General features: G+C 49.9%; 1 protein-coding gene across 1 annotated transcript in view; it reads left to right on the top strand.

Annotated features, from left to right (window-relative positions):
- The first annotated feature begins 4,836 nt into the window (after nucleotides 1-4,836).
- Rnf217 (ring finger protein 217) overlaps nucleotides 4,837-15,473 on the top strand; it is a 109,055-nt gene continuing 98,418 nt past the window's right edge. Inside the window, exon 1 of the mRNA XM_087190158.1 lies at nucleotides 4,837-5,449. Coding sequence (XP_087046284.1) covers nucleotides 4,997-5,449 — 453 coding nt within the window. The 5' untranslated portion in view covers nucleotides 4,837-4,996. The remainder of the gene's footprint in view (nucleotides 5,450-15,473) is intronic.

Raw genomic sequence — 15,473 nt, 5'->3', positions numbered from 1 at the left:
AGGCAGCCGGGTTCCCCCATTCCAACTTGGTAGCAGTGTCAAGAGATAAATAGGTAAAATTATCTGCCATAATTTAGAAATAAATACAACTGAATGGCTTAAGCTGCTGGCTTAAAATCTTTCAGAACTGTTGAACCCTCTCACTAGATTTTGTCAAGATGATCTCGTCAGTCATTTTATGTCGGCCATGAAGCAGTGGCCAATTCCCTGCCTGTGTTACCTGAGAAAATAAACTCCTTTGTGATAAGAACAAGGAAGTGCATTTTTGCTTCTTACAGTAAGCCTAACCCCTGGAGCAGGGATGCCCTTCTGCTTGGGATAACAAGATAAAGAAAACCTGTGCACGTTTCTGGACTTCCACTTTCCCAGTGCCATGTTCAAGAGTTCCCAGGATCAACCTCAGGTACAACAGCGAGCTAGCAGGGGTCGCAGAACCAGCACAGCGGCTTATGGCAGATGTGGTTTATTACAGTGAAAGGGCACCGACGAAAACCAGCTACAGGACAAGGCCACAGTGAGGCAGGGCCCAGGAGGGGCAGGCGAGAGTCCAGCTGTCCCCTGCCAGTGGCACTATGTGTGTGGCACTGTGCGGCTCTCAGTGAGGATGCCTGACCCTGAGACCAGGCAGGAAGCTCTCTGGCCTCCTGTCCCCAGCTGGTGCTGGGGTCAGTGACATGGACAGACTGCCCACCACACTGGTGGGCCGAGTTTCGAACACCTACAGAGGGCAAGCTGAGCCCGATGCCATGGGCCCCCACCCCTGCTGTGACTTGCATGGTCAGCCGGGCTGTGTGGCCTGTTCTCCAGGCCCTCATGCCACCCAGGGGCCTCCTCCCAGGAGCCGGGCCAAGGCTGAGCGAGCCTCCGTCAAGGTTAATGCCTGATCTACAAGTGTACTTCATCAATTTTTAAAGTTTCTAAAGATTAGCATCTCTGTCTGTAGTTTCTACAAAGGCCTCAGGTTTCCAACTTGAAACCAAAGTTTCCAGCCCTGAGGATCAGTTATTTTTCATGGAGTCCTTAGGCCAGTGAAGCTTCTGATGGTCATTAGGGCCAAGCAACATAACAGCGGTAGTTTGGAAAGTGCACGACAGGTGTATTTTAATACCAGCGGTGAATTTGCTGAAGTCATTCGGGGCACCTTGCCACAGATTGGAAGCCCAGTTCTATATGATGCTTAAATCACTGCACAGTGGCTTTGTTTCATTGTTTATTTTCTTTGAAACTATTTTGTTGGGATCGAAATATATGCAGAATGCTTGGCACTAGGCTGCCATATAAACGTAACATCAGCTCTGGACAGTTCCAAGTATTTCACAGGTGTTCCAGTATTAATAATAAAGAAAAAATTGTGATGAAATTTATTTTCTCTATTCAACAAATTAGCAAGCTCAATTTTTCAGAGCTTCACACAGATCTAGTAGACGTTCAAGAAATGTCTGTTAAAGTGGATTCTAAGAAGAGGAGGACTTGCTTCCCTTAGCTTGCCATGAACACCCATGCAAATAAGACTAACTCATCTATTTCTCTGTTCATTGGGATGAAACTTTTGCTGTTAAAAAAAAAATCTTTTTTCTTCATGTCCATTATAGAAGCAGAAATAGAGAATCGATATTATGGATCTAAAAGTATTAACTACGACTGAGTTCAATCAACTGGAATGCTGCCATCACTAGAGGGATGTATCCGTCAGTGCTCACTAGAGAAACAGGGTTAATATAAGGTTTATAAATACGCAAAGATTTACAAGCTTGGCTTACAGTGGCCACCGCAGGGTCAGGTGTGGAAGAGGGCAAAGGGCAAAGGGCAAAGGGCTGTCTGTGCCCTGGAGATGTGAAGGATCAGGTCAAAGGCCTGGAGCTTTGTGTGGTGTTCGTGCAAGTCCGTATGAGGAGGTCAAAGGGTCTGCGCTGGAAGCCAGGAGACGCCATCCACGGTGAAGGTGCAGGCCGGAACAGCACTGAGCCTTCCTGCTTCATCTCCCTTTCATTCCCCGCAGGCAGCCAGCCCGCTGGTTGCTGTCACTCACACCAGGGGGTCTTCTGTCTTCAGTAAATCCCCTCAGCCACAGCCAGAACTGTGCTAACTCCGTTTAGTTGGACGTTTCTTACTCAAGTTGACACAACAGTTAAAACTCCCAAAAGGTGAAGAAGAAAATCAAAACAGAGGAGGGGCTGGTGATGTAGCTTAGCAGCAGCACTTGACACCTGCCTGGAAAGCGCAAGGTCCCGAGTTTGCTCCTCAGTACCAAAATAAATAAATAAATAAATAAATAACCAAACAGAGAAGGAATCGTAGAGTACAACGTTAAACCATCAATGTCAAAGCGAGATTGATGGTTATTATTTGATTTTTCCCTTTTTATTTATAAAATTGCCCACGGATTTTCAAAAAATGATGTTCTATTAAAAAAACCTCTTTGATTAGGAAAGTACACTCTCTGAGATCCACAGCGTTGCTAGGAGTATAAAATGGTACTAATGGGATAGTGTATGCTAAAAACTCTCAAAGTATTTCCACTTTTTCTCCAAAAAGTTAGTTTTTAGTACATTATCCTGTAGTACATTAGAAATGTACACAACAGTTGTTTTATGTTGATATAATACATATTAACCATAGAAGTAGTATATAGTTTCTCAAAATTATAAGTGATCTAATTTTAGTATAATGGAAATGGTTAAATTATGACATACAGCACAATATGACATGGTCACAAGTCATGGTAAGGTACGGACATACTACGAGTATGAAAAGTGCTCAGGATATGTCACTAAGAAGAAAGGCAGAAAAACGGTATTATAATTTCGTATATATTTCATACATATGGATGCAAATGGAGGGGTGAAATGTACCAGTGTGTGAACGTGGTATAAGCGGGTGAAGTTCCTTCCACTCCTTACCCTTCTTTCCTTCTTGATTCTTCACTTTTCCAAGTATCTGTGCTTTTGTTACTTTTAAACAAAAGTATTCTGGACAAATTATGCTGTTTAGTCTTGTGGTTGACTGGTTTCCAGGATGAGGCAGTAGTAACAGACAAAGTAACAATCAGGAGAGCCAGGGATTTAGCTCTGGTTCTGCCGCCTGCCTCCAAAGCCCAAGGACCGGAGTTCGATCCCCGGTACCAAAAAAAAAAAAAAAAGGTACAATCAGGAATGACCGAAAGCAGTTGACCAGGCCAGATCTGAAACAGTTCAGTTGTCCGAAGCGAAATCTAGTCTTCGGGAAGGCACACACTTACCTCAGTGCGAACTAGGACACGACGGAAGTCGAAACAGGAGGGGCGAAGCATTGGTGAACTCTGCTGTGTTGTGTCCACACCCGTGTACAACCTGCCATAGGAAATGGCCTGAGCCTTGAGAACTCTTTGTGGTATTAACTAAGTGGAATTTGTGATACAGTCGCTGTATTTTCAATCAACCCTTTTTAAGGATAAACATCATTTCAAGATAAAAACAAATCCTTTAGCACAATCACAAAGATGCTTCAGGAGTTTGGGTGATAAAATCAACTTTTCATATTTTCATCTCATTTCCATACTGCTGGGTCCTATGGTCCCAGCTGAACGCCAGGGGCACTGGCCTGGTCTACCTGGAGGCAGAGCTGGGACCCTCTGGGCTCTGTTGTCGCAGCGCCTGCAGGGACCCCGCAGGGAACAGGACAGGCCAGGAGGGAGGTGCAAGGAGGGAGGCACAGCAGCCTTCAGGGGTCCCAGAGGCGACTTCTACTGCTGAGCAGCCAAGGAAGGGTTGGGATGGAGGGCAAAGCGGCCTGGCCGCGAGGTCGAGCCCCGGGGAGGAGTCAGGCCGCAGCGCGGGGGCGGGGGAGGCTGAGCCCCGGCTCCCGAACCGGCTGGCTGTGGGTAAACTTCCTTGGTGGACCACGGCGGTTTCCTCGTCGGCTCCCCAGCCCGGCTGCGGGAGGGCGGGTTCTTCCCAGTCCCTGGCAGGAGCAGGAGGGCAGGCGCCATGTGGCACCGCCGCAGGCAACGCTAGGCCCTTGGGTGTCAGCCCGAGAGGCAGCACTGCCAGGAAACCGTTCCAACACGGTGGTGGCTGGGGTCGTGGAGGTGCACTGAGTCACCAGCAGGACGCCCTTGACACCTCTGGGTCAGCCCAATGCCAGACGGGCCTTCGAGGGGCGCCCGGCGCAGAGGTCGGGGGACCCCCGCCTTGCCCCGGCCAGCGCGGGGAAAGATCCCGAGTGGCCCAACAGCGACTCCGGGCCGGAGAAAGAAAAGGGAAACTTCCTCGGCCTTCCAGGCTCCTTCCTATCAGTTACGTGAACTATAAGGCGAGTTCCTCCTCGATATTAAAGCAGGAGGGCTGATTTCCCCAAAACGCTCTCCTCGGCTTGGCTTTGGGGAACCGGTGACTAAAATTCCTGTGACCCAAAGGCAGACGGCAGGACGCTAACCCGGGGTCGCCGTGGGGCGGTGGGGAAGGCGCCCCACGAACCCTGCTCTGCACGCGACCGGGTTCACAGCCCCGGCGCCCTGCACCCCGCCTCCCATGGGAACAGTTTCCGGAGGGGACAGACGGGAGGGCAAGCGGGCGGATCTCGGACTCCCGAGCTAGGAGCTCTTCAGCTGAGAAAGCTCTTCTAAGGGCGCGTCTGCAGGGCCCGGCCCAGGCCCAGGCCCGGCGATGGAGGCGGAAGATCCGGGCCGGGCTCCGAGGCGAGGCGAGCCGAGCCGAGCAGAGCCGAGCCCCCGCCTGCGCCGAAGACAGCAGGGGTCGGCGGCCCAGCGCGAGTGAGTCCCCGCGCGTGCGTGGGGGGGCGGGGCGGGGCGAGCGCCGGGAGGGGCGGGGAGGGGCGGGGCTAGCGCGGAGAGGGGAGGGGCGGGGCGAGGCGAGCGGGGTGCCGGTCTCCAGCCCGGCCGGACGCGGCGCACCCGGAAGCAGAAGCGGGGCGCGTGGGGCGCTGTGCCCGCCGCCCGCCGGCGCCGGTGGGGTCCCGGCGGCTGGATGGGCCCCGGGGGCGCGGGCCGCGGGCGGCGATGGGCGAGGAGCGGGGCGCGGTGAGCGCGGAGCCCGGCGCCCTGGAGCGCGCGAGCGGCCAGGCGGCCCCGGGGGGCGGGGGGCGGCGGGAGGCGGGCGCCGCGCGGCCCGCGTTCTGCTCCGTGTTCTGCGTGGAGAGCGAGCTGCCCCGCGGCCCCGACCCCGCCCCGGCCGCCCCACGCCGCGCCAGCTCCCCGGCCTCGCTGCCTAGCCCCCGGCCCCCGGCGCCCCGCGGCCCCGAGCTGGACCCGTACCCGGTGCCCGAGCCCTTCTCCGTGGCCGGCCTGCTGGGCGCGCCGCCCTCCGCCGGTCCGGGCGGGGTCGCGGGCCCCCGCGCGCCCCTCGCGGTGCTCCTGTGCCGCGTGTGCCTGGAAGACAAGCCCATCGAACCCCTGCCCTGCTGCGGGAAGGCCTTGTGCGGAGAGTGCCTCCAAGCCTACCTGAGCGCGCAGGTGAGCCGCGCCCCCGCCCCCGCCCCCGGCCCTGGCCGTTACTGGGTGTTCGCCCTCGCCGGCGTGCCCGATTGCAATGGAGCTGCCGTCAGGTTCGGGTTTGGGCTGGCAGCGCTGAAAGGAACAAGGGATGCGTTGCATCGCCCTCGCCCTCTGCTTGTTCTTTTACCAGATTGCGAGCAAGAGCTTGCTCCGCGCAGGGAGAGACCGCCTCACTGGCCCGGAGTCCCAGAAACTGACAGACCGCGGGCATAAGACTAATATTTATGGAGCTGGGCAGAGAAGGGCTGGAATGAACAGCTCAAGCCCTGATTCCGGATTTTTAAAATTTGCTTCCTTTGTATGTTCCAGAGAAGTTTAGAAGTATTCCTTGGTTCTGGCCCACTTTTCGGTTTTCTTTCTCCAAAGTAGAACGGAAGCACTTTTCTGCACTCGGCTTTTAAAGCCAGCCCAGTACTTTATTTCTTTAAGAGAGCAGAAACAGAACAAAAAGAGCAAAACAAGGCAAGGGGAGGCAGAGAGGTTGAACCGAGCCAGCGGTGGTGGAGCTGGTGGCACTTTCCTCCCGCCCACCTGTGGGCGACCTTGTTTTTGTGTTTTTTTCTTGGAAAGCTTGAGAACCAGAGCCTCCCACCTCAGCGAGGGCAGCAGCCTTCTTGCAGCCGCATTCCGGCTGTGACTTCGCCCCCAGGGCTTTGCACAATCCGTGCTGCCCTTTGATCCCATGTCTGGTCGTCCAGGCCTGTTCGTCTTTCCAAAGCCTGAGTGGTCGGTTAGGTGCCAGCCCCGGGAAGCCCGCCCACATCCCGTGGCCTCTGCTCGGAGACTCCACTGTCCGTGCCGAGCGGAGAGCCTCACGTGCGCCTCGCTTGCTCTGCGCATCCGCGTTGCTGTCTGTCCCGAGGGTGTCTAGGTCCAAATCTGGTAGTTTCCGTGTGGAGGGTGGGTCACGGGCTGAAGCGAGCCGAACAGGCCTGCTCGCTGTGCGGCTGCTCCGTTTTGTGGCTGACCCCAGCTTGAGTCCAGACTGAAAGTGGGTATTGTGCACAAATGAAAACGCAAATGGAAGCTTAGACAGAATGGGAGTTACAGGAACAGTCTCTTGGCTCAGATGGCTGAGGTGATACACACTGCGTGGGAGAGGCCAGGAGCGAGGTCTCTGCGCTTTGTCGGGAAATGGACACCTAGAACAGGACGACTGTCCACTGCTTGTTGTGGTCGTTTCTATGACGTCACCATCGGACAGCTAGCGCTGTCCTCCCTGGGTGGGTGTGCGTGCGATGTGGGCTTCACTCCAGAGAAGCCACTGTGAAAGCAGATGTGTGCACTAAGCCTACAAAGTAGCGTAAATGTAAACCGTAAGGATACCTGGTAGCCTAAACTGTCAAATGCTGGATACAGTTACCAGTGGGTTTGCAGATTCAAAGCAGAAGCTGGGCTGGGGATTTAGCTCAGTGGTTTCGCTGCCTGCTGCTCAAGCTCAAGGACCCGAGTTCAATCCCCAGCAACCCCCCCCCCCCCCAAAAGAACTACTTGGCTCATCAAAGCAGAAGCCACTGTAGACTGGAGACTATGCCTACGAGCTTGATTTCCTTAAGGTGGATCCTTTCCCCAGAGCAGTTTTCTGTCCCTTCTTCTCTCCCTCCGTTCTTTCCTTAGGTGCCCTAAGTTGCTTTTAGGAAGTTAGTGTCTGAAGCTATAATAAACAGAAGAAATGGAGGAGGGGGTGTAGCAAGGAGAGTTAAGTGCTCACTGCAACATCTAATCAGAAAAATCTCCTTTGAAAGGCGGTGTCCTCAGTGCTCTGCAGTATTTGTTGTTGTTGGTACCGGGAATTGAACTCAGGACCTTGCGCTTTCAAGGCAGGCGGCTGCTTCTCTGCAGTATCGGTGACACGGATAATCCTTTCTCCCAAAGCATTGGACAGAACTTTCAATAAAGAAAAAAATAGGCATTCTTTAAAATAAGGAACAGCACAAATAGAGTGCGGAACACCAGGCGTGCTTCCGCCTGGGGCTCAGCATTTGCTTGTCTCTGTCCCCATGCCCACTTTCTGTACTCAGGTGTCACCTTCCTGGGAGCTTCCCCACACACCCATCCCTCCTCCCGCATTCCATTTTTTGAGTAATTCTGTCTTGTTCTCAAGTAGTTGAGTTCTGTGAAGACAGGCGTATCCCACGATTGCTTTGCTGCAGAACCTTAGCACCTGCAGCCGGCGCCTGGCGCCTAACAGAGGTGCAGCTTGCAGTTACTGACTGACCTTGTGGAAAACCTGCGGCCACCCAGAAACCCGGGGTGGGAAGTGGTGATCGGTCGGCATGGGCACTAAATTCCACTCTGAGCTTCTTGGTGTTGAGGACAGAAACTTAAAGCAAACAAAAATAGTAGGTTTGTTAAGTATGCTATTCAGCGTGACATTAAGAGTGCGAATATACTTTCAACTTCCAAAAAATTAGCTTTTCTTCAGTTGCATAAGAGCATAAGCCTAAGTTAGAGTATTTCTGACCTGACTCTGAGTGCTGAGGTCTCTTCCACTCAGCGTCTGTGTTTCCCTGTGGATTAATTCTGTGCCTTGCTTTCCTCTCCAGTGAAAAGTAGCCGTGCAACAGAGATCTGTAGTAACCCGGCAGCGCTAGGGCAGAGTAACATGTACCTGCGTGTTTGCTTTGCTGCTTTACTGAACCGAATCAAAAGGATGTAGTGAGTGCTCTCTTCCCTGTCTTACAAGATTTTTTTTTTTAAGTTTGGCAGGAGCAAATGTGAGCCTTAAACTCTCAGAACTCCTGTGACCTTCTGAAGAAAGATGATGTGCTTAAAACACACAGTGATTTTTTTCACTATTGAGTTTGTGCCACATACTTAGTACGTTATTTAATATCATTTAAGGAAAGAAATCATTGTCTCTATTAAGCATTTTACACCAGCATTAAAAATGCATATTAAATGTGAGTTGGAATATGGCCTGGTTAAATGAAAATTTTTTGAAAGGAGATGCTGAGTTCTTTGACCGAAGACAGGAGTGCAGAATTTTAGACGGTTGGGCCTGGGTCCATTGTGCTGGGATCTGAAGGGCTGGCGAAGGGCAGTGGCTAGGGGTCAGCAATATTTCAGTACAGACCTAAGAGATTACACAGCTCCATCTGTTTTTCTTTTTCAAAGCATAATTCTTCCGCAGTTAACTCCGAGCAGGGCTGGGGGGGGCCCTTAGTGACTTCAGAGTGCTGATTGCCTCAGGAGGGTGAGTCGGTAGATTAGAACTGCCACCACAGTAGCTGTGAAGAGGCCACAGTGCCCAACACGGAGACACGGGAAATACACTGCTTTCTGTTGCTTGGGTACCTCCTTCCTCCGCCTGTACCCACAGGAAGCGCATTTCCGCCGAACTCAGTCTGGGGAGAGCTCACAGCCGCAGTCCCAGGCATAGCTGCAGCTCTTGGAGGTGATGACCTTCTCAGCTGGTTTGACCTTTCCTAGGGACAAAGATTATCTGTTGCCTTTTTGTGTCACAGAATTATGTGGTCATTTCAGAAATTCTCTACCAGTAAGTTTCCTTTGCAATTTTGATTTAGGTAGGGAGATGTGTTATAAATCTGACTTATTAATGTTGCCTACTCTGGCTGAAGAAGGGAGATTAAACATGCTCGTGAGTTTGCTAAAGGAGGCAGCAGTTTCGGCTTTCACCGCTCTGCTTAAACACACCAGGGTCTGGCACACGAGAGTGAGGCGGAATGTACACACCTGTCCAGTGAGTATTAATAGAGACCGAGGAGCACATTTCTGCTACTGATTGTGAGCAAACAGCTGCTGGATGGTAATGCCCTAACATGACTGCTGCTCTGCTCGTCCTAGGAGCAGGGACCTGTTGGTGAAAGCAAGTATCTTACTATCAAACTCCAAGGCATCTGGTTCTTCATGGTAAAAGTGTAAGTAACCTTCTTTCCTCAATCCATAAACCTGAGTATTTTTAGAAACCGTCTGATTCAGTATGGAGCCTGAATGCCGTTGTCTTCACACAGGTAAAGTTACAGATCCTATCTTGCTAGGTGTGATTTCGGTAATCCTGAATGTGTGGAGAATGATACAAGACTGAAGTCTATTTCGAACTCACTCTGTGAATTTTAAAAGTGAGAATTAAGGCAGTGTAAACATCTACATTTTCGTGCATTTGGGAGGTGCAGCACTATTTGCTTTCATGCCTTTCTGATTCGCACTTTTATTTTCCTCTTATTTCCATACCTCCTTTTGCTTCTATAAGTTCCTCCTTTTTCTAGCCCTCTGGGAGCCTGATTTTCCTGGTGTTGGATTTGAGCAGAGGTCTCCCCTGTGCAGCGCCGAGCCCTGGGGCCAGCATGTCCTGGTCCTCCTGCCACGTGCCATCTCCCTCCGTTCCTGGCCTGGGATCTGAGGCTGCGGAGAAAGCTGCATCTGCCCAGGGATCTCCAGTAACTGGAAGTCCCACTGACCTGCAGGGTCACCTGACCTCTCCAGTGTGGGTGTGATTTGTTTTCCTCCTGGAGTGAAGCTCTGCTGTTATGCTTGAAGGCTCTTGCTTCCTCCTGATATGAGAGACACTCGGAGGAGATCCTCAGAACCTGAATTCTCGGCCTTCTATCGAGAGTTTGTGATGGGTGAGACAGACAGAGAGCTGAGTGTGATTTCACACCATTGTCCTGTGCGCTCATCAGTGCACCATTCGTGCACTTAAATATTTACTGGGGACAAGTACACCAAGCACTTGAGACACATCACAGATGTGCTAGGTGCCATCAAGGAGCTGTCTCACAGATCTGTGGGTACTTTTTTCCAGATTTGTTTTTTTCCAAAAAGCATTTTCCCTTTTATATTTATGAGTCTCTTTGTCTCTTCTTCCTTTCTAAAAGGTTATCATTAAATAGTTCTGAGATACCAGCTAAGGTTTTATTAACACAGTACTAGTCCTCTGATTATATTTAATCCAACCAGAATATTAACCACTTTATTTTAAAAGAAAACATGCTTCTGTTAAGTTCATTTTGGATCTTTGGTGACAGTGGCAAATCTTTAAAGATATATTTTTTGGGGGTCGTTATTGGATATTAATCCCACAGGCTCAAACATGTGAATCAAGCATGTTCTGTACCACTGAGCTATCCCCATAACCCCTAAAAATCATAATGGTTTTTAAAAAACATCCACTTATTTTGTTCAAATTCAGTTTTATATGATAAACTGAAATGAACCTTCTCAAATTAAGCACTGTCTCAAAATAAAAATTCAGTGTCTGGGAAGATAATTTATAGTCTATCTTGCATTCTTTGTCAACTTTATCAGTTCTGTTTCCTGCATCCATTTTGGGATAATTATACCTGGATCTGTACATACCCAGCTAATAAGAATAAGCATTTATTGAACATCTGTATTCTAACCCTTCTTATCCATAATTTATTATTTAATTCTAATTTACATATACATTAACTATTTATTGCATAACCAGCACTGTTGTAGGTGCTGGCACAAAGGAATTAAAATATAGATAAAGGCCTGGCTTCACTGAATTTGCAGGCTAGTCTATGGAGGAAACAAGATTAAAGAAAGTAAGTTACTGAACATATTAACGATAATGAGGGACATGGAGAAAGAGACACAGGGAAGGGTGATAAGAACTGCTGAAGAAGGCATTGTTCTTGGTGCAGTTATGGTTTTGAAGGTTATGGTTTTGAAGGTTACAGGGGCGAGGTGGTTTTACAGGGTAATTTTTTCTGCTTTGAATTTCACAGTGGAGTGAGGGAACAAACTGTGGATAGAGGCGAGAGACTTGGGTTGTTCTGGATTGGCAGGGAGGTGGTACGGAAGTGCAGAGACAGAGACGGGTATAGGTAAGAAGGCAGTGAAGGAGGGCGGGCAAAGCAGGTTAGACAGGGACAGGGGCCGTAAAGGCTTTGCATTTCCCGAGTGGCATGCAAAAGTAGAAGGAAGTGCTGGACAGAAGAGCATCCCTTGTGTGGCCGTCCTTGACAAGAAATTACTCTGTCTTCTGGTGGAGACTCCATTACAGGAGTTGAGTAGAAGTGGGAAGATCATTAGAGGACTATGGCAACACTCTTGAGGAGAACTGGTACAGTGTAGAGGGGGCAGACAGGGGAGTTCGAACACAGCATCCAGTTAGAGCTGACAGACTTTGGTGATGGTGGACTGTGGGTTGAGACCAAAAGAGTTAAGGATGACTCGGGCTTTGAGCCCCATCACTTGGAGGGTTGGAGTTGCCCTTTGGTAAGGTAAACAGTGGTGTAGGAAGAATAGGGTTAGAGAATGAGGAGTTTGGAAGGCTGACTCAGCAACAGCGTTATAGGAGGTTCGTGTCTGTCAGTCAGAAGGGCCATGTGAGTAGACGATTTAAATGTGAACATACACGGAACCAAGAGCCAGGCACCTACGTGCAGTCACTGTGGGAGTGACAGCAGAGAAGGAGGCTTGAGGATGGAATCTGAGCATAACAACGAGTAAAATATGGAGCCTGGGACATAAGAAGGAGCCAGCCAGGGCCAGTTAGGCAGGGGAGAACAGAGATACAATGCTGCTGACGCGGAAATCAAACAATGACAGTCTTAAAAGGGAAGGCCACATCTTCCGGGTCTAATGTTTATGAGTTCCAGCCAGGTGAAGACTGAAATCGACCAATGGCTTTCCCAACAAGGAAGTCTTTGGTCGCCAGCAGCACAGCTGTTTGCATTGGCAGATGTGGTGCTGGCCTTTTGATTAGAGTGGGTTCAGGAGGACAGGAACAACTCCACTCTTGTACCCCGGGTAGGAATTATATGAGGGCTCTGAAGATTAGGGAGATTCAGTAACCGCTCAGAGTCACGAAGCCGGGAAATGTCAGAAGTGAGATTTGAAGTCAGATCCATTTGGCTCTGAAATCCATGGCCTTTTATATTCCTTAAATGTATTATCTCCTGCACAGGATCAGAGCATCCTTCTCTTTTCAATTAATGTCTGTTGTACAGAATTGCAAATCTTCCAGTCCAAGAAGGAAAAGAAATTTAATTACGTGTTTTGACGAAGTAGAAGCCCCTTGCTCAAGCTTAGACCCAGAGAAAGATTTTTATCAACTCAGCCTCATCTTCATGTGGGGAAACCAAGAGGAATTTAGTTCCAAAAAGCTACGGTTTGACTCACTGTTAAGTTTTCATCCTTACTTGCTGGCCATGACTGCTGTTTCCATGGGAGGCTTCTCCTTGCCATACTGCAGTGTCGGTGTCTGGCCACATCAGCCCCTCTTTCCTTCCTGTGTGTGTCAGTGGGGCCATTTCATTTCCTCCTGTGGGTTCAGGTAACACGTGCCAACTCTGATTCCCAGATCCTTCTTTCTAGCCTCTTCGTGCTCCTAGGTATTTCACCCACAGCTACTGGAATTTAATTTCTCAGAACCAATTTTCACTTCCCTCCACTTCCTTCCCATACTCCAGGGCTGTGCTCCTCTTTGGGGATTTCCTCTTTCCATCAGATGGACTCAGGCCAGAAACTTGGGGGGCACCACTGAGTTCTTCCTGTCTTCCTTCCCATCATCTTGCCCTTCCAAACGCACACCCTAAAATACTTGGGTGTTCTTCTCTACCTTTCTCCATTCTTACTGCCCTTTCGTGTGCTGGGGCCACCACATTACTCTCCCGAATTCTGACAGTTGTCTCCTCTTTGGTACCGGTACCCAATCTTGACCCTCTCCAACCTGTTCCCTGTACCAAAGCCAAGAGTTCTTTGTAAGATGCAAGTCTGTTCTTGGCAGTCTTCTTCTGAGTCTTTCAACACCTGCCTCTTGCTTGTAGAGTAGAATGTAAACTCTGTAACCATGTTTACATGTCCCTGTGTGATATGACTCTTGTGTGCCTCTCCACACTTTGTCTTTATCCAGTACTCCTCAAGCCTGAAGCTGTGTTAAACCTTGTTTTGTTCCCTAAACACTGCATGAGGCTCTTAATTATGCAGGTGTGGGTTGAGCAGCTCAAACTGCAGTCTCATGAGAAGCCCCTTTCTCTCCTTGCTGCTCCAACTCTTTTTGTCTCTGGTACCTACGGCTTCTTCCAGTCTCAGCTCAGACATTCTTCTGGGAGATTCTGACTGCAAGCCTGGAGTAAGCATCCTTCGGGCATTCTTTGATAACCCTCTTTAACTGAGGTTTTCAAACACTATAGGAATCTTGCTGTAATAGTCGTCTTATTTCACCATGCTTAACTTCCTCTTTCCTGCCATGCTGCTGTGTGCTCCCGTTAAGACTATGGAATTCAATGCTTTTAAAGAACTTACTAGTCTTATTTTTGCTGATTACTTTCCAGCCCTTTGAGTGCTATAGGCGTGGAATAAGTAGGTCTGGAATGGACTTATTTATTCCATAAAAACTTCATACACTGAGGGTGGTGCTGCCAATGCCAGTGGTGTAGGTGAAAGGTGCTGTCCCTTGGCCTTGCCTGGTTCCCCTGCGGCCCTGTGGGGAGGAAGTGTAACCTGTAGAAGGAAGTGAGGTCTTTAGGAGAAAGGCCTGGGAGGAGATAGGGAGGGACCCTCACCCACCTCTGCCCCTTACTTCCGGCTGCCGTGAGGTGAGCAGACTCTTCTGCCTGTGTCCCCAGTGCTGCATGGTGACACCATAGGCCCAGAGCACTGGGGCTGACGCCTCTGAAGACCTGAGTCAGAATAACCCTTTCCTCCGTACCAGAGGATCACCCCAGGTGCTCCGTCAGAGTACAGGAAGCTGACTGACACACATCACCAATATGATCTTTTAGGGTTTTTTTCAATGTTATTAGACCATGTTGCAATACGCAACGTTTGCCTTTCTTCTGGGGAATCGGCACCTGTTCGTCACATACCTGAATTCCTTTTTTCCTCTCCGCCCCGCCCCTCCACCTCCTGGGTCTCGCCTCCCTTTGAGGAAGATCTCCCTCCCTACTTTAGCCTCCAGGCCTCAGTCTCCACCCTTGTTCCCAGCCTGCATCATGGCTGTCAGTGGCTTCACTGGGTCAGCACCGTCTCGTCCCTTGTCGTCCTGTGCTTGTCTCGATTGCTGTTTGGTCACTGGTCTGTTACCCGCCCCGTCCCCTGTCTTGTCGGAGCTGCTTTCATGCCAGCCCATGACCGCAGAGCCTCGATCGAAGGGGCGCTCAGTAAATATGTGTTAAAGACTAAGGGATGATTGAAAATAAAGTAGACATTTTGGTTGCTAGAGAAAGTAAGGCAAGTGTTTGACTTGAATGGAAACTTTTGACATTTTGCTGCAGAACGCATTTATAGTCGAATGCAGTAGAGTATGGGGTCATGGTCTTTGCCCGAAGCATCCCATCTTTCTCTGGGTGTTTCCCCGCTCTGTTCCTGTGCCCGCTGCCCAGCAAAGGCCTCTGGAATCCAGTGGCAACCGTTTCACTTTCCCTGTGACACTGCGAGTCAGGAATGGGGGCGCACTCGGGGTCAGTCCACAGTGGGGTTTCTCGGGTGGCGTCGCTGTTGTCAGGGGCGGTGGCCAGGTGCCGGTAGCACAGCGAGCGCTTGACTTCGACTTGGACACGGGCTTTCCGGAGGCCGGCATCCCCCGGGATGGGATCTTTTCCCCCCTGACTCGGGAGTCCCTCAGCGTCCCTTGAGCAGCGTGGTCACAGGCCTGCCCAGGTCCCGGGGGAGGCATGTTGGCCTCAGCTTTTTGGGGTGTTTGTGGTGAAAGATTTGGAGCCAGGCATTAAAATGACCACGCTGCTTCAGACAAAACTCAAGAGTGGTGTGAACTTGGCTTTGGAGCCTGAATTTTAGTCTGTTTCTAAAGTATTCTTCATGCCTCATCAGGCATTAAATATTAAAAATATTTAATAGCTCATAGCATTGAATTGCTTCATATACAGTACTTCAGTGTTGTGTTTTTTGAGCTTATCTTTGAATAATTTAAAAAGTATTCACTTTATTTTAAACCATGTTTATTTAAAAGCTATGCTCTTTAAAAATTACATGTTTTAGATTCTGTCATGGTAACTGAAATATGTAAAGGTCAGGGTCAGCTTCTCAT

This window comes from Heterocephalus glaber, unplaced genomic scaffold, assembly GCF_053883595.1.
Source record: "Heterocephalus glaber isolate CG9 unplaced genomic scaffold, H.glaber_assembly_v1.0 deba00001550, whole genome shotgun sequence".
NCBI classification, from domain to species: domain Eukaryota; kingdom Metazoa; phylum Chordata; class Mammalia; order Rodentia; family Bathyergidae; genus Heterocephalus; species Heterocephalus glaber.
This window is presented reverse-complemented; position numbering and strand designations above follow the sequence as displayed.